Here is an 18,794-nt window from a genome sequence, read left to right as displayed (position 1 = left end):
ATATAATAAAGCTTAATTTATTCTTATCAAAATACGGAAAGAGGTTTATAATGTCAATATAATAATTTATTGGAATACATATCAAATTAATTTCTTGTATGCTAAAAAAAATATCTAGTTACGTTGATACAATTTTGAAGATGTCGGAGGGCCCAAGATACGGAGTTTTACTTTGCCAGTCTTTGCTTGATGATCTCAGTAAGAAAATTCGTACTTCCCTAAGTAGTAAAGGCTCATTTAGATGGGTCACTGCGGATGATCATCAGTAGTGAATTGATGCAGGCATTCATTTTTTGTTTACACGTCGCGAGTGGAGAACTACAAGGTTCTAAGTGTTTGTCCTTGGCGAAACAAAAGTAACAATGAGGCAGCTTAGAATAGTACTTCAATGTTGGGTTGGTTTTCTCAAGGACGGACACTTAGAACCTTGTAGTACTAGGCTCGCGACGTGTCACCAAAAGTGAAATACTCAATTCATTCCAAAATGGCGTCAAGTTAAATTGCGGTGCAGGTTGGAATTCAAACAATTTGTGATGTTTGTTATATGAATGCAGAAATTTCATTGAGTGAAAGAGGAATAGGAGCATTGGTGGATAAAGCCTTGGGTAATGTGACGTAATATCATGGGGAATATGATGATAGTACTCAGGGGCGCAGTGCATATGGGTGGCGGCTGCGCAGCATTTTTGGAATCATCCGTAGTGATCAAAAAGTGGAACCAGTTGAACTTCATTCACTTTTTATTCCAGATGATCACTTTCGGTGACTCATTGATGAATGTGCGTTAACATGGGTCACTGGGGATGATTCCTCCGCGATGATCTTCAAAAGTGAATCATGTAAACAGGGCTTGATCTATAAAATGGAAGACCTAATTTTGAGTTCAGCTGTTTCTGTGAATGCAAATACTATTTTGATTTTTTCAGAATTATTATTCATAAGAATGGCTCACTCTCAATCAAGAATATAACACGAAGAGACGAGGGGTCGTACACATGCGCCGCATTTAGAAATGAAGAAAAAACTCCCCTGCAGAAGTATTCTGCAAGGCTCAAAGTTGCATGTAAGTTATAATAATTACAATTAAAATTTGTCGGATCGGGTAAGAAAATAGGCTAGATAGCAAAAAGGATGCTAAATTAGATAATATGTATCTCTAAATTAAAAAAATAAATAGAAATTAGTATTTTTTTTAAGTGGTCATAACTTTTTAATTTCATTTCACGAGGACAAAGTTGGATGAAGTATTTTTTTTTTTTTGTTTCTTTATTAAAAATCACAACAGGCCGTGAAGCCCAATAATAGTGATAAAACTCGCAGGCTTGAGGAATTTACATATTAGATTATGTAAATATATTTTGACCTCACGGGAATCGAACCCAGAACTCCGTGATGGAAGGCCAGCGCCTTGCGTACTGCACCACGAGAGCCGTCAATTATTTGATATTGTTTACATCTAGATTCAAAACCGCTGACTATACAAGAGTTGGAGCCTCAAGTCGGTGAGATGAGGGTGGTGTATGGCAGAGAGGGGTCTGAATTCCGGCTGACGTGCTTGCCCCCCCATGACAGTCACCCCATTCCTAATATCATGTGGAAGAACACTGACCAACATTTGGTAAGTAAACGCTATCCCATGTAGCATATTGTGTTGGCCGTTTGTGGATCAAATAACATATTATACAGAATAGATAATTACTGAATGAGTACAACTGATATTGCTACAGTCAAAAATAAGGATCCGTTTTCCTTTAAGAGACTTACCTGAAGCGCTATTGTGGCGATCAGTTGCTACCGTCTCTTGGAGGGAACTAAACGATTTGTAACCGATAAGAACAGGTTGTACTGTAATTAACATAATAATGCATCAGTAAGGGGACATGAATTGGACGTTTATTTGACAACATAATTTTGTATAATGATTCTCTTTACGCCCTTATTGATATTACAGACATTATTATGAGGAATGGTTGTTAACCATCCACGCAATCCGTTGGGTTGTTATATTGGATAAAATACGTTTCGTTTTAATTCTATACTTCTAAGAATGGTCATCTGCAAAGGAGTTAAAACTGACCGTTTACTTAAAATTTTCTTTTTAAGATATCAGACGATGGGCAGGTGCGCGTAGATGATGGATGTTTGATAATCGATTCCCTCTCTCGATCGCATCAAGGAGTCTTCACATGCGTGAGCGAAAACATTGCTGGCGATCACGAAATCAGCGTGTTCGTGATAGTAAATCGTGAGTTAATAATTTATATATCATTCACCATTATTTCAACTGTATGCCTATCTTGAAATAACTAACTTTATATATATTTATTATTTACTTGGGAAATATGTAGATACATATTAAGTATTCGGTTTATTCCAGCTGTACCAGCAATTATACAAAATCCTGTGTCAACTACAGTTGACGAGAATCAACTCTCTGTCTTTAACTGTGAGTACACCATGGAGAAAGTGGATGGTCTTCGAGTTGACCTTAAAAAATTTTGGAACAAGATTGTCAACCAGAATTACCTGAAAGTAAGTTATTATATTATATTCAAGCCCCCACTGTAAGGGCTCTGGGTCCCTGAGTCTCCAGTAATATTTATAGATGCAAGATGTCTTGTTGTTTATTGTGACGATTTAACATCTATTATATTATGCAGAAGGTTGCGTTGATTGAGAGTGTGTGACTTGTTCGGGACACGGTTGAAATAAGACACAGCGTTGAATTTTATTAGTTTTTTATTGCAGTACTACATTTACCATGAATACGGCATTAAAGAGGACTGTCACATTGATTTTATTATTTGTTACGTGAGGTTTACATTACGATTTTATTTGTATTGATATTACACGGAGTTGCGCATGTATTTCGACTGTACAGTTGAAGGCCGAAATTGCCACTGGTTAATTGCCTGTCATTTCCGCTTAGTATTATTGTCTATGGTATCCAAATGAACATAGACAATAATACGTCGGTTGTAGAGTTGGGTAAACCTCTACTCTAAAATGTAGTGTTCCAACATTGGAAATTAATGAACAACAAGCTAATCCGTTGTTTACTACAGGGGTGTAGATATCAGAAGCTTGTACTGTTCCAAGCGTATGCCTGTATTCATCAAATTGCCCAACAAAATTTTTGTGTAGATAAACCATCATAAATCGTCATGCCTTCGAATTTCGAACTAAGCTCAACACAGTATAAAAAGTATTGAATGATAGTTAGTGTATGGCGCCCTCACTCAGCGGACAACTTATACTGTTTGATCTGTAGTAGAGAATTATTTCTGGCATAAATCCATGCTTACATTGATTAAATCTTCTGACACTTGACTTCTATTGGTATTTCTTCATTATAGATTTGAAGAAGGTGAGAAATTTTAAATATATTTTTTGGATTGCCAATATTTTTTTTAAAAGTAGCCCGCCCAACTCTGCATTATATTGGCTTTTCACCAGGGGTTTAACTACACCCAATTCTATGGAATCATAAAATGAGGATAGAAAGGGGTGGTTTTCATAGAGATTCTTAGTTTTATCACCTATTTAACAAATTCTTCGAGCTCTATTCATTGTCAGGTAATTTATATGCTATTTATATTTCCAGTAAACAGAGTTCCATGAGCTGTAGCTTCTAAAGCCCATCCCTTAATATGACCATGATTACGTACTATATTGTATTATTGATTATTGTTTCTTGTTTGTAGGTTTTAAACGGGAAACCTCAGCATTCGAAAAAACATTCGGGAGAGCGAGAATTCCCCCAAAACCTATCTCACATGGGGAACTTTTCCCTAAGCAGTGGGGAAATAGACACATCTACCGAACGGCAACACACAGAGAGCGGGGCTGTTTTGAAAAAGGAACAGGTCATTGAGAAGTGGATGAACGAATTCAATTGGAATTTGTATGATTTCAAATGGAAGAAAAGTGGTGGGAAGACTGTGAAAGAAGAACAAGGTATTCTTTTTCCACCATCTTGTGATATTTTCTTCGATGTTTCCATTTTCAATACTGTAATACGAGGAAAAGAATAATTTAAAAGCCAATTTTTTTTGTTATTCATTCAATTCATTATCTCTCTTAGTTGTATAGTGGCGCTTGTCCACCTCTAAACCCATGAGTCACGGGTTCAAATTTTGCATCTGCTAAATTGACATGTTTTTTAATGAGGATCCAGAGTACGGACCCATGCAATGATAACCTAACCTTTACTTTATAGTAATTTGCCACCCACGATGGCCGGCGCGGCTTTAGCGTCAGCCTATAGTATCGTGGGTCCCAGGTATGAATTCTGGGTCTGGCAAGTACACGTATTGTTTTTCAATTTGTGTATGAGTCAGAGAATGGACGTAATAGGTTGAGCAAGTGGCTGACATCCATTTCTCGTAAAAACAAAATATGTTGATACAAACCCCCACTCTGTGGAGGTCCATAATGATCTTATTAGGATCGGACATGGTCAGTCACAGTCGGTCACACATAGTCAAACAATTGCCATCTGTCCCGATAATAGAAAATTGTCATATTTCAGTTGAGTTTGATTGGTCTCTTCTTTTTAACAGTTTAAATGAATAAAGTGTTTTAGTTATTTTAATACATGGTATTACATGTTGCAATATTTAATTCATATGTGCCCCCTGTACAATCCCAAAAATGAAAGACTCGTGAGCATGCTCAATCTGGATTCAGTTTAGAGGAGTTATTAATAGGTATATGTTTTTAAGAACATGTAAAACCGTTGGACCCCACCACTACTGGTTGCATTCAGAATTTTCGTAAGTAATTAGGAAAAGAGAGTTCCGGTAATGAGTCCAAAATATTTGTGTAATTCTCAGGATTCTGGGTCAGTTTTGGTTCCATTAACATCTCTTGTTAAGACAGTCGTATTTTGATTTCTATCGGTGATATTTTTGACTTTTATTTGTTTCAGGACGAGTGAGCATATCTCCAATTGTAGGAGTATTGAGGTTTGAAAAGACTTTGGTATCAGACAAGAGTCAGTATTGGTGTGAAGTTAGCACACCCGCCGGGAGTTTTGTTAGATCGCAGGCTGCGCTTCTCAGCATTAGAGGTAACTCGATGAATATGTATAACAATTGCATTTTTATTATTTTTTTAATACATTCGTAATTGAAAACAAAACAAGGTTCAAAAAAATATAACTATGACTCTAATTATGTATCTTATATTTTAATGTAAAATATCGGTTGCTGCGAAACGTAACAACTTAATCTGTTCTCACACCTCTGATAGACACATTATGAAATTCTTGTACCATAGACAAATGTAGTATAAGGATTGTTCATTAATTTATTTACTTCAGTATGAAAGACATCCACAAATCTGTGCATGTTGGGTAATGTCTTGAGGTAATTAAGCTCAGTTCGAATTCAAAGTGACAACACAAGGGTATTTTAATATTGGTGCATGTCTTCTAAAGTGGAATTGAATTCATTTCGTTTCAGAAAAGTTAAAATTCTCTCCGTTGCCCGTCAGTAAGAAGCTAGAGCTGAACACTCCCGGTAAAGTTCACTGCAGAGCACAAGGAACTCCGCCGCCCGTAGTCACTTGGTACCAGGTGAGCTACGTATAATTAAATTTAACTACATGGAGATTGTTTTGGTCTTTCTTCTGATCCACTAAAATTTAGGAACTTCTTCGATGCCTGACACTATTTTATGTGTCAAGTGACCGACCGGTCTATCGTAGGCAACTCTTACGAAACCAGTCACAACCAAACTAGGCAAAGAGTTTAAAAACCCCATAAATTTAATGATTTAAAGAGCAGTAATCAGTGGTAATGAATAATTGTTTAGTTTTTACTATGACTAATAAAAAATCATTTAAAAACCAGAAATAGCTGCACATAATTATGTACAATGCAATCGCCACTAATAGTGTATACATATTTATAAGTAACGGAATGACGCTAGAAACTCATGAAATTAATGGTTTGTAGTCATAACTAATCTCTGTATGAAGATAATTAATGCGGACACAGTGGAGTAATAAGACTCGGAAGATACTAAACAAAAATAATAAACATTTAAAATAATCAATATTCAGTTTATTCTGAAGTTTTCGTATTAAGACAAATATGCTAGACCAAATTTATGTGTATTGTTTTTTTTCCCTTGTTATAATAGTTAACTTCCGTCCAATAGCCAATCATCGCCATTGATATTTATTTGTCCAATATATTTACGAAATCCCCCTAATTTACGGCTACTAATAATGACTTGTATGACTATGTAATTGCATATTTGAACTTTCTTGATTGTCTGTTTAAAATAGATTTCTTCATATTGCAGTTAATCGATTCTCCGTTACCCGAAGACTCTCAATCTGTAAATGGCACTCTGCAGTTCTCCAAAGTGATGAGAGGCCACAAAGGAAATTACACATGCGTGGCAGTCAACACTGAAGGCACCATCAAAGCCACCGTCTTGGTGGATGTTGTGGGTAAGTTAAAACAGTCCAATTCATGATCATTGCACTTTGCAACTTTTTATTTAGCATTACGCTTCTAAGCTAATATAAGCTTAGAATGGATATTCCACTGTAATAATTCAGCACATATATGTTATTATTTTCACAGTGAGTCCCAGGTTCGTATCCCCATTACCGTCTCAAGTTTTCGAAGTGATGGAGGGTGACCCTGTATGGATGGACTGTATAGCCGAGGGTGACCCCACTCCCAAAACCCAGTGGGACAGGAATCTCAACACTATCAACACGGGCATGCAAACCGAGAAGCATGAAGATGAGGATGAGGAAGACACTTCGAAAGGGACTAATTTTGACAATGGAGACGGGGAAACGGAGGATGACAATGATAGGTATATTGAATATAACATATCCTTAGTGTTGGCCACATCCTTAGTGTTCACTAGGGATTCCAATCCCGGGATTCCGAGCTATTTTCGATACCTATGAATCCCGGGATTGATAAACTTAATCCTGGGATTTCGGGATTGATTTTTTTATCAATTTTTATGGAACATAAAATAAAAGCGAAAATATAACAAAAAATACTTTTAATAAAAAATAACTACATTAGAAATAAACGGAGTTTGAATGAAGTTTGATTTATACCCATGTGTAAGTTGCCGATTCATTTTATTTTTTTCACATGAATTATTAAAAATGAGAAAGATTGGAAAAAAACAATGCTTCGCAGTTTTAACAAAGTAATTCCACCATGACCTTACGTTTTACGGCAGTTTAATATTTGGCTGACTAATTAGATTTATGAAGCGGAAAGGCCATAGTACGTCATGATTATTTGGTTTACTATATTAAATCTCGCTAATCCATTCATTTTGTCTTTACTATCAGAAACAGCAATCTCATATTAAATTCACATTATTATTTATATATATATATATATATATATATATTTAATATTATTTACTCCATTAAACTTATGTATTTCCAAGATTGAACGTAGATATACAATATTAACAAATAAATATCTTAATTAATTATTATATAATATAAATTATTATACTAGATTTATTTTTGACCGATTTTATCAATGTTATGTGTAAATATAAAATTTTTATATCAACAATGGAAAAAAATGCCAATCATGGGACCAGTCCCGGGATCCCGGGATTGTCAAATTGTAATCCCGGGATCAGAATTTTGGCTCGGGATTGGATTCCCTAGTGTTGACACATAGCCAGGTTGCTGTCACCGATATGTGAGCACACCCACCAATGGTAGCATCTGCAAGTCAGGTGTTCACTAAGCAACACAGTGAGCAGTGTTCTTGTATGAGGTACGCATGTAGGGCACGCGTGGAACGAAATTGGTCAACAGTCGATGTGATCAGCCACGGTAAGTGGGGTATGAACAGATATGAAAACAGTGTAATTTCAATTTGTCACTAGTCTGTCATCAACTTTGATGAATCATAATTTTTATCTTTTTCATTGGATTCAATTTCACATAAGCCATTTGACAATTATTATCTGTCTCCTAGCAGATTATTTCAGGAAGCCTGTGTTGCATTTCCCACTTATAGCCGTGTGTTGTGATATTATGCCATTTTAAGTTAAAACTACATGGATTTGGTGACCATGAATTGGGTACATGAATAATAATAATTTGTTATATTATATGATTATATAATAATTAAATTGTAATAATTACAAGATAAAAAGAACTTTTTATATACAACGTTTTTAAATTTTCTGTTGAATCATATAAACTTGACTTGACTAGCTTAAACGATCAAAAAAAATTGTACTTGATAGAAATACTGAATAATGAAATGTCATTCCATATTGATTTCCATAGTAACGCATGTATATATTATTAATAATTTAGTTGCTAGGACCCCTAGCAAACAATAATGGTATCGAAATAACTTTTCATACAAAACAGAATTAACTAAAAATGAATTCAATTCTACTTAAAGATGGCTAAAAGTATTAAAAAAAATGCATTGGCATCGTGTTCTGATATATTCTAAAAGTTTCAAATGTCTAGCTAGTCGGGAAATTAGTTAATCGATTGCAAGATTTGTACCGGACAAATAAGAATACGACCTAAGAAAAACGTTGTAAAATGCATTGGCATCGTGTTCTGATATATTTTAAAAGTTTCAATTGTCTAGCTAGTCGGGAAGTTAGTTAAAAATCGATTGCTAGATTTGTACCGGACAAATAAGAATACGACCTAAGAAAAACGTTGTAAAAATCTGATGCAAGCAAAAATAGTGAAGTTTGCGACGAATGCGTCTGCAATCCGAAATGAATTGCAGCTAATTTAAACATTAGTATTATGAATCATTTTTTAGCTACACTTTCATATTATATTTAGGCTCTGTCTAGTGAAGAAAGCTTTCTTCCACATCCTTGGTGGAAAGCCATTATATTCAATAAAATAAAACTTAATTTATCAACATATGTAGTTAGTAGGCGTTTATATGTATATGTACAAACTATCAAAATAGGGAGACTCAAAACTTCATTACTTTTATTATTGCAGGTTGCGTCTTTTGGAGAACGGAACGTTGTTCATCAAATCGGTGCGGTTGGATGACAGTGATCATTACGGCTGTACAGCTGGAAACTCAGCCGGACTGCGCAGAGAGGAAGTCGTTTTAGTGGTCCACGCCCTTGGTGGTTAGTGTTAACCATATTTGTTGTAGAAGTGTTATTTCTAAGAAATTTGGGTTTTTGAGTCTTTATGGTATAGTAAAATCACAAAATTTATTAACATTAAAGTAAAAAATAATTGTTTATTTTTGTTTTAGTTATAATTGGCGAAGTAAACGAAGATGGGGTAATAACAAAAGCGATACTGATAACAATGAGTGTCGTCGGCGCTTACATGCTACTGGTCATCGGGCTGATGCTGTGGTGTAGAATCAGAAGGCGGAGAAAGCGGGAACAAAATCAAGGTAACTAACTTATGATTCATAGATGAGTAATTTACAAAATTCTATATTGTTGAAGTTCTATATTGTTGGTTCAAATCCCGTGGCTGGATCAAATTCAATTTTTTTTTTATTAGAATACATTATTTTGTCAATATGTATGTCCGTATTCAGCGTATGGACCCAATGGGTTGGTTGACTGACTAATAAACTCATCATTGACACAAGAGTCCTTAGTAAGTCTTGGTTGAATATACTCGAATCTGTTGCATAATCTCACTTGTCTTATCTTAAGCGTCAATTACATTGAGCTACTTTACGAGCTGTTTGTTGGCGAATTTAATAGCGGGCGATTCAGCTACTGTGATTATGATGATGACACACAAAACTTTCCATTCGCTGAGAAGCCACAAGCCAGCGACTATTTTGACAGAACGTAGTTCGTTTTTTTACCGGGAGTTTGCTACTGCGCAGAGGCAGTAGGCCCACACGCCGGCGTGTAGCGTGTAAAGTTGACCGACTTTCAACTTTTCTCGGTAGAGTGTTTAAAATTTGCTTGTTAGCTTGTTCGATGATTATACTGGGCGACTTTACAGGCAAATTGTAAATTCGCCAACAAACAGCTCGTAAAGTAGCTCAATGTAATTGATGCTTTACCCTCCAGCGATATCGTAGGTAGCTCCTTCAGCATTCTATATACGTGGCCGATCCTGTGCAATTCTGTCATGATGCATTGTTATATAGGTACTTCAATTCACTTTTATTTTTAGACAATGAAAAACTAGAGAATGGTGACCTAGAACTGAAAGATAAGGACGATGCAGAAGACAAACTTATTGAAAATCACGATGACAATAACGAGATCATATCGGACAATCTTCCGCTCAACTCCAAGAAAGACAGACAGCACGGTCTGAATGGCAATGCACCAGGAAGAGGGGGTGCAGCGGTAAACCGAAGCAATGGCTGCGTGGGTAAAGGGCTGCGATCACATCCCGCCACCGCAAGCGACAACTCGCAAGCCTCCGCCAGGAGCACCGACACGCTGAAGATGAGCAGGGCTTGTCTGGATGATTTTGTACCATTGGGTATGTCAATAATTTATCAACCTCCTGAAACCTACCTCCAAATTATTCCCAAGGATTATTGCTACATAATAGTTGTTGAATTCCATTCCAAGAACATGATATAGCTATTATGTAACTTATGATTTATCTAGTTTTATGTGTTACGCCGGATGTGCGAAATTGACCATTACATGAAATGGGCAAAATTTTGCCTAAATCATGAAAAATGTAAGCCCGTTGCCTTATTCATGAATTAGACAAAATATCTGCCGAGTGCGTGAATTCAACAGTAATTTTTCTGCCTAGTTCATGCATTGGACAAATTAGATAGTAGCGCTACGGTGGTGTTTTTTGCAACTAAACTAAATGTGTCAAATGCTCATGCATTGGTAAAAATTTACATATATTATCTATGGTCAATATAGATGGTCGCGCTCCGGTGGTGTTTTTTGCAACTAATCAAACTAACCAAATGTGTCAAATGTCATTGATTATAATACAAAAATATACCAATCAATAACTACAATGACGTTCATATCCATTTACTATGCGCAAAAAAAAAATCTAGAACTATAATATGATAACGGAAGAATTTTATTGAAAGGTATTTTCGCGATTTGATTCGTGCTTGGGTGGGTATCAATCATGCAATGGTCGATTGTATGTTTGTGATAGTTTGTTGACACTTGTTAGCTAACCTCAAAATGGACATTCAGTTGAATAATTCAGAATTACAAAACCTAACCTAACCTAATAATAATAATATTATATTATGTCCAATTATAACTAATAAAACATCCGTATTAAATTTACTTTTTCTACTGTCATGTTGACAGTTTAAGAATTCCATACCCTGGCGAATTCACGTACTCGGCAGATAATTTACCTAATTCATGAATAAGGCAACAGGCTTGACTATTACATGAATTAGCCAAAATTTTGCCCATTTCATGTAATGGTCAATTTCGCACATTCGGCGTAACATACGCATAATAACGAATACTAATTTATTGATTTACATGGATTTAATGTTAGGTTTATGGCTATATTATATATCATACTGTTCTGTCTGTTTAGATTCTTCAATGAAATGGATTATATGCTTGAAGAGAGTAACACTTTCAAACATTTAATTTATTCGGCTTAGTGATGATTGTTTTTATTTTAAATGACTCAAAAATATGAAAAACATGGTTTATTTTTTGTTTGCATGTGAACTCGCTTTGTAAGAATCCATACAGATTGTATGGGACCAGACATTCTGTCAAGTTGGGGTCTTAGGGAATGTAATGATGCAAGGTCCTGTATAAGTCAGTATAGCGGAGAATGGGTGTTTATTGGAGGAGAGATTCAGTCTAACGGCATCGAACATGGTCCAAGAGTGAATACCAAACTGACGAATAGACTCATTTGCGAGAGAGTGAAACTGTGATCGACGTATAATCGGTGCTAATTCTAATAAACTAGAATGACAAATTAACAAAAGTTACATAAGAATTTATATACAGTCGAATTTGGTTATTACGATCACGGAAATAGGGAGATATCGGATGTAATGAGGAAACATTCGTTGACATTTTAGTAATGATTTTCTCCATACATCTATTCACTTTTATAACGAGCTACTTCTCGAGGATACCGAGCAAAACTGTTAATGTGTCCATCATTTAAAAACAACATTTTCGACCCTAAGCAATAAAATCTGACCGGGCAGTTAATTAGACCGATGCTGCCGGGATCAGATTAGATTTATGACACTAGTTAAGTGTCAAAGTACCTAATTGGTGTTTTCACCGACAACATTGAAAAAGTGTCCATGCATATGGTTGAAATTGTATGTAAAAAATCCAAGCTTTGTGAAGTTAGTAGGTACCTACTGTCATCAAATACATCCTCCCCCCCCCCAAAGTATGCCCCAAATCACGCATCAAAACTCCATATCAAGTCAGTACTCTAACCACAAATCCAAAAAAGATATCGAAATATTATTAATAGTTTAGCTTCCCTGACTTACACAAAAATATTACAAATAACATTTCATAAGCGGTCTTTACACGCCCCAAGTATAGAGTCCTACGGGTAACCCAAAAGGCAACCGAGGTACCTAACAGGATTTTGTGAAGAGGCGCTTGCAGTGAGCTAAGCCCCCTATGCCCCTCGTCCCGCCATCTCATACCGCCCTTAGATTTTTGTTTCGTTGGCTAGTGGAGAGACTCAAAAATCTCTCGAGTAACCCGCACCCCTTGATCCTCTCCTCAACAGACTAGATCCCGCCAAATTGAAACATGCCCTTTGAAATTTAGTTAGTTCAAACCTACCTACGATGGAGGTATAACACAAAAAAGGCCGCGTCGGCCTGTGGCTCGGGTCACGAGCAAATTTACGTAATCAATCATGCCACAATTATCGTGCCCCTAGCCTTACGCCGTTATCAATAAATATTGTAATACATAACAGGTGCCCGTGAAATTTAATCAAAACTGAATACCACAAGGTATCTTATTAAAAATGTGCCCAAATAAATCAATTCGCCCCAGAGCCGGCGCCGAATAAATTAATAGTTCTACGACAATGGACCCTTAATAATAATGTGCCTAATCTAAGATCTCCGTTGTAACCTATATTGTAAAATTATCAATGTTTGCCAATGTGTTAGTCTAAATAAATTGCAATCCTGCGCAGAATTATAAATCAAAAAAATGCGTTTTATCAATATCAAATACGTCCCGATGTCTCCACTTCCCGAATCAGAAGTAGTACTAGAAGAGGGGTCCTACCAGCTTCCATATGAGTCCTTCTTCCCGGTATTACTACCTACCAGCACCGGCGGCTCAGTACTTCATTACAATAAACAACTTCTTTTGTAGTTTATGAATGCCATGCTTGTTTCGGGGATTTTTACTGTGGTTTTCAGATGTTTTATGTTCTATGCTTAAATAGAACATGGCGCGAAAAATTTTATATAACGATACAACGAGTAATGCTTATAACGAGCAAATTCAGTCGGTCCCATCTTCCTCGTAATAACCAAGTTCGACTGTATATATAAAACAAAGGAAAGTTATGTTAGATAAAATTATCTTTAAATTTAGGTGGCAGCTGCATTTCATGGTCTCATTCTGCGGCCGTGCAAAACTTGCGTGTGCAAGGTCACTAAACCTAAAATATATTGTGACATAACGGAGTGGATAGTAAAAATATACCATAATATCTAAATTAATTTTAATTCTTTCATTGTAAATTTATTGGAATTCTTATTCGTAGGTCGCGGTGAATTTGGAGATGTAATCCTGGCCAAGTGGACAAAGGAATCTTCTGTGCAGCAGGTGATGTTAAAGTCTCTGCTGCAGACACGTGATGAGCTTCACCTGGCCGAATTCAAGCGCCAGATGGATCTGTTTTCACGAGTAAAGCATGATAGCGTGGCCAGACTCCTCGGTCTCTGCTCGGATGGGGAACCTCATTATCTCGTATTCGAATATACAGATTGGGTAAGGAATTAATCATTTAAACTCGGTTTTGTAACGTAGGTGATGACTTGCGACTGTAACACTTCCGCAAACGCTATTAAATATGCTCAACGGTCTACTGTGCCACACTAGACACCTGACCAATGCGGAATCGTTGAAGGCTAAAAATAAACACATGGATCACTACAATAGGCCATGAGGCCCAATGCAGTAATGTAATTAGCAATAGAAGTGAAACAATGACAAACACCCAAGCTTTGAGAAAATCACATAAATATATTGTGACCTAACCGGTATTGAACCCAGAGCCCCCAGATGAAAGGCCAGCACATTACTCACTGGACTACGAGAGAACTGCATTTTTTATTTTTAACATTGGATTGCTTTACATGACATCCTGTCTATAAAATAGTTTTATTATTTTCATAGCAACATATCTAACTTCAACGTTTTTGCTGGACTTGTACCCCTTCCAAACACTGATAAATATAAGGAATATTTTTTTTTAATTTGTAGGGTGACCTAAAACAATTCCTGTTGGCCACGAGGACTGATGAAGAAATTCTGGCGGCGGCCAAAGACAAAAAGGACAAGGATCATCCAACGAAGGACTCTATGGCCGATCAGATTCCTGTGAATGGGCACGATGAGGCCATTGTGAATGGCGGAGGCGCCCATCAGGAAGCTGTGCTAGAAGAAAGAAGAAAGAGAACCACACCGCTGCTTGTGCCACAGTGCTTAGGGCTAGCGCACCAGATCTCTAAGGCCATGGAGTGTATATCTGATTGTCGAATGGTCCACAAGTAAGTAATTTTTGTAAACTGTTCATGAATTTTGTCACTAAATTTCAAAACCCGCTATAACACTTTTTTGAAATAATTAATATATATGTATATCAATGGATTCATTATTAAAATCTCTACAATCGACTCTTTCAAAATCCACTACGATTAACTGTCAATTATGAAAAAAAATCAATGCGACTATCAATTCTCGCTATAACACTACTGAAACATTCAAAAACCTTTTTAGTTCAAAAAGTTTTTATTGATTTTCTCAACATAATGAAAAAGTGTTACAGCGGGTTTTGAAATTTAGCGACACAATTATCTAATAAATTATGAATTCCAATTATGATAAGTACCTATTACACTGTTCCTTGGTTTAAACCACAAATAATGCCAGTCGCTAATATTAGCTAAATTTGTAAAGTACTTCAGTTGCATACCATTAATTTATTAGGTAGGATGGAGGTGGCTAAATTTGTTTGAGACTGGCCATAATCTGATATGTTTGTTATGGATATTGTTATGGATATGTTATGGATAATCTGGGGTGTTTTTTAATTATGTACATTCATATTGGTGTGTTTTAAGTCGTATCCGGAAATTTGTACGTAAACAGTTCACCGCAGGACACTTATTCATGCACCGCAGTACGTGAAACATGAGTTTGTGTAACATTTAATCAAATGATGAGTTCTTCGTTGAACATTTCACCGTGGAGTATATTTGTACATATGCTACAACATGTGGCGAATTTTATGAGATGTCTTTACTAGGTTAGGATAGGTTAGGGTTAATCTAATTGGAACAGTACTATTTGCAAACTATCGCCGCATTTTGTAAGATACGTACAAATGTATTCCTCAGTGAAATGTTCAACGAAGAACTCGTCATTTGATAAAATGTTATACGAACTCATGTTTCACGTACTGCGGCGCACGAATAAGTGTCCCACGATGAACTGCAACGTACAACTTACATGTAACCCGGGCATTAAAACACCTTGTTCCGCACTCTAGCTCATTTAACATTTCAATGCCAAATATATCTACAAACTTACAATTAATGCAGGCTGCAGTAGGTAGGTATACAGTTAGTCGAATAGGTAGGTACACATACTCATTCTACGTGTCATATTACATTATTTTTATATGTTGAATTTATAGTATTACCTCCGCTATCTGACGTTTTTATTCTAATTCAGACCGTTTTAAGTTATTTTGCTGTAATGATTGTATAATTTCAACCAAGACCTGTCACTCATCAGACTGTTGGTAATATTGACATACGAAAGAGAGTTTATCGTTCAGCTTTTTACTTGGTCTTTATAGTCACTTCTATATCTGATTAGCAATAACTTCTTCTACTTCTATGGTTAACACAGTTTCTTTAATTAATAAAGAAAGTACGTGTCGGGTATATGTATACATATTTGATGTGTTTCAGGGATCTGGCTACGAGGAATTGTCTCATTTCGTCCAAATTCCAAGTGAAAGTATCCATTCCCGCACTCACCAAGGATACCTACAGCAAGGAGTACTGCAAACATATGAATCAGGTGAGATTTGGATTAGATTGTGTCAAAGTCTTATCAATTTCTGTCTCCGATACAAACATACAAATCACATCGTTATCGGATTGTAATTCGAGATAAATGTCTTTCTTAGGTGATTCCATTGAGGTGGCTTCCACAGGAGTGCGTTTATGATTCGGATTATTCAACCAAGTCGGATATCTACATGTACGCCTGCACGGTCTGGGAGGTTAGTATTTTTACATATTGTTATGTTTAATCATCTGTATGAAAAGTTCATACTATAACTGAGTCGCTTAGTTGCCAAACCCATTCTGGGACTTCTTTTGAACATACATATCTGCTGCTACATCGATAGGTCTACCAGCCTATCGAGGTGTGAGTTTTAAATTTTACCCTGTTTCGTCAAAAAATCAAAATGAATATTGACTTGAGTCGCTATATCCACTCTAGGATAAATAACAGCTCACTAAATCCGCTCTATAAACTGCCCTTCCAAGGAAGAAGGCAGTGAAATGGAAGGCAAGTTTGTGAAATTGAGTTATGAATGCCATCTGTTCGGTAATTTTGAAAGCTACATATTCTGTTCACTTTAAAATCAGTATTATCACTTTTACTGTTAAAATCCTTAGTGAAAAAAATAGACATCTTCTAAAATAATACATTTTTTTAGCAAAAAGGCAGTTATTGCACCTATTCATTGCAGTTACTGCTTGTTTATTATTACTTTGTATGTATTTTAACATCCTACTAATAAAAATTACCACCGTTTTTTATTAATTCACAGTACTAAAGTTTGAGAAAAAACACATGTCATTTATCTCGAAAGTGTGTGAGTCAGATACTGCCTTCTTCCTTAGAAGGGCAGTATAGCCGACCAATCAGATGTCGCGATTTAAACGATGATTTTTAGCATACGTTTAAATCATTATACAATCGTCACCACTACCTAGCATCAACATCATCGTAAATGCACAAAAAAGTTTTTCATGATTTACTCGAAACTCAAAAAAACCTCCAGAACGGGTTTAGCGACTAAGTGACTCAATTACATAATCTAAAAAAAAGTAAATCACTATGTTTCCTCCTAAATAATAGACCTCTGCAGAGTGGAAGTTATATTAACAGAATGTTTCCGACAAATGGTTATTCATTCATTCATTCAACCCATTGGGTCCTGCCATAGAACAAAAAAACTACATAATTTTTTTTGTGCTATCACCGGATCGAACCAATGACTACAGAGTGGCTGCTCTACCAACCAGGCTAACTGCCAGTGCAATCACATAAACAACTGTTATTTAATTATATTTCAATTTGAAGAGTCTAGAAGCTAAAGAGTAACCAGTGTCACATTAATGATTTTTGAATTAGTATAAATTAATTGTTGCTTTATCCGTTACTGTGAAAGGAGGGAAAATGAAAAATTTAACCTTTTTTACACACTTGTTATTTATTGGTAAAAAAAAAAAAATATAATTTATTGTTTCAGATCTTTCACAAGGCTGAATTGCCATTCATAAAGATGAGTGACTCTACTGTGTTGTCCCATTTGAAGAATAACACACTCAAGTGGAAGACCCACCCAGACATGCCTCAGGACCTCGTTGATTTATTGGTATGCCATAGAAAAAAATCCTTTTTTTTTTAAAGCTTCTTTGCAATGTCAGTTATTTCCATAAAAAAAAACTGCCTTATGTAGGTACAATAAATATTAAATAAAGTTAAATATGCTGACGTTCAACACATTCTAATTACAAGTAACCCTCATTTATTGCGACCCTGACGAGTGCGAATTCATTTTAATGCGATTGATTTTTAATAATATTTTTTTGTCCTGCGCAATATGTTTTGACCTGTGCCACCTGCCAGGAATCTTCATAACGAGTGATATCAGATCAGATAATTTGACAATTTTTCCATAATAACTGCAGACAAGTCAAGCAGGGCTTAATCCACAATCCATCAATTCTTTTTTTTGTGTATTTGCAGGAGAAATGTTGGGACGTGTCTCCAAAGGTGCGGCCGTCCTTCACAGATATGACTCGGCAGATGGCCAAAATCCTCACCGACTCCAAAGCCGCCATCGCTGCCTCCTCTAATTAGCCACATCGCCTCCCTTCAACCCTCCCCCTCTCCCCGTTGTTGCCCTGTGAAAATCTTTTAAAGACTTTTATTGTCGTGGAACCGTGCATATTATAAATATATATTTTATATTTTCTATACAACGTTTTTAGTGATGTAAGAATTTTAAAACACTTTCGGGAAATGTCATTAATTTATATTGAAAGGCTGTGTTGGGTTCTATTTTTCAACGCAATGATCTCTGATTGTATTCTGTGTTTACTTGTACTTATTTACTTAAAACAAGATTAAGCTAAAATCCAGCCAGAATCCCACATTATTTTCTTCTTCTAAATTGTTGATTGCGTCAATCTATATCCATAGAACGTGTTAGGTATCTGACAGTGAGCGATTATCATATTCTAAAAATATGCTACTTAATTATTAACTAGAAAGTGATTCTATGTTGGTTAGATATGATCCGAA

General features: G+C 35.9%; 1 protein-coding gene across 1 annotated transcript in view; it reads left to right on the top strand.

Moving 5' to 3' along the window:
- The window catches only part of LOC147066776 (tyrosine-protein kinase-like otk), a 79,758-nt gene extending 61,295 nt beyond the window's left edge, over positions 1-18,463 (top strand). Inside the window, exons 8-25 of the mRNA XM_085954147.1 lie at positions 927-1,063; positions 1,461-1,618; positions 2,104-2,245; positions 2,378-2,532; positions 3,705-3,957; positions 4,931-5,071; positions 5,466-5,578; positions 6,312-6,462; positions 6,599-6,839; positions 8,998-9,134; positions 9,266-9,412; positions 10,159-10,476; positions 13,720-13,946; positions 14,442-14,728; positions 16,157-16,268; positions 16,378-16,473; positions 17,737-17,862; positions 18,237-18,463. Coding sequence (XP_085810273.1) covers positions 927-1,063; positions 1,461-1,618; positions 2,104-2,245; positions 2,378-2,532; positions 3,705-3,957; positions 4,931-5,071; positions 5,466-5,578; positions 6,312-6,462; positions 6,599-6,839; positions 8,998-9,134; positions 9,266-9,412; positions 10,159-10,476; positions 13,720-13,946; positions 14,442-14,728; positions 16,157-16,268; positions 16,378-16,473; positions 17,737-17,862; positions 18,237-18,350 — 3,055 coding nt within the window. The 3' untranslated portion in view covers positions 18,351-18,463. The remainder of the gene's footprint in view (positions 1-926; positions 1,064-1,460; positions 1,619-2,103; positions 2,246-2,377; positions 2,533-3,704; positions 3,958-4,930; positions 5,072-5,465; positions 5,579-6,311; positions 6,463-6,598; positions 6,840-8,997; positions 9,135-9,265; positions 9,413-10,158; positions 10,477-13,719; positions 13,947-14,441; positions 14,729-16,156; positions 16,269-16,377; positions 16,474-17,736; positions 17,863-18,236) is intronic.
- The last annotated feature ends 331 nt before the right edge of the window (positions 18,464-18,794 follow it).

The sequence above is a fragment of the Rhyacophila brunnea genome, unplaced genomic scaffold (genome assembly GCF_057557595.1).
Source record: "Rhyacophila brunnea isolate RB1 unplaced genomic scaffold, BYU_Rbru_1.0 scaffold_4, whole genome shotgun sequence".
Taxonomy (NCBI): domain Eukaryota; kingdom Metazoa; phylum Arthropoda; class Insecta; order Trichoptera; family Rhyacophilidae; genus Rhyacophila; species Rhyacophila brunnea.
This window is presented reverse-complemented; position numbering and strand designations above follow the sequence as displayed.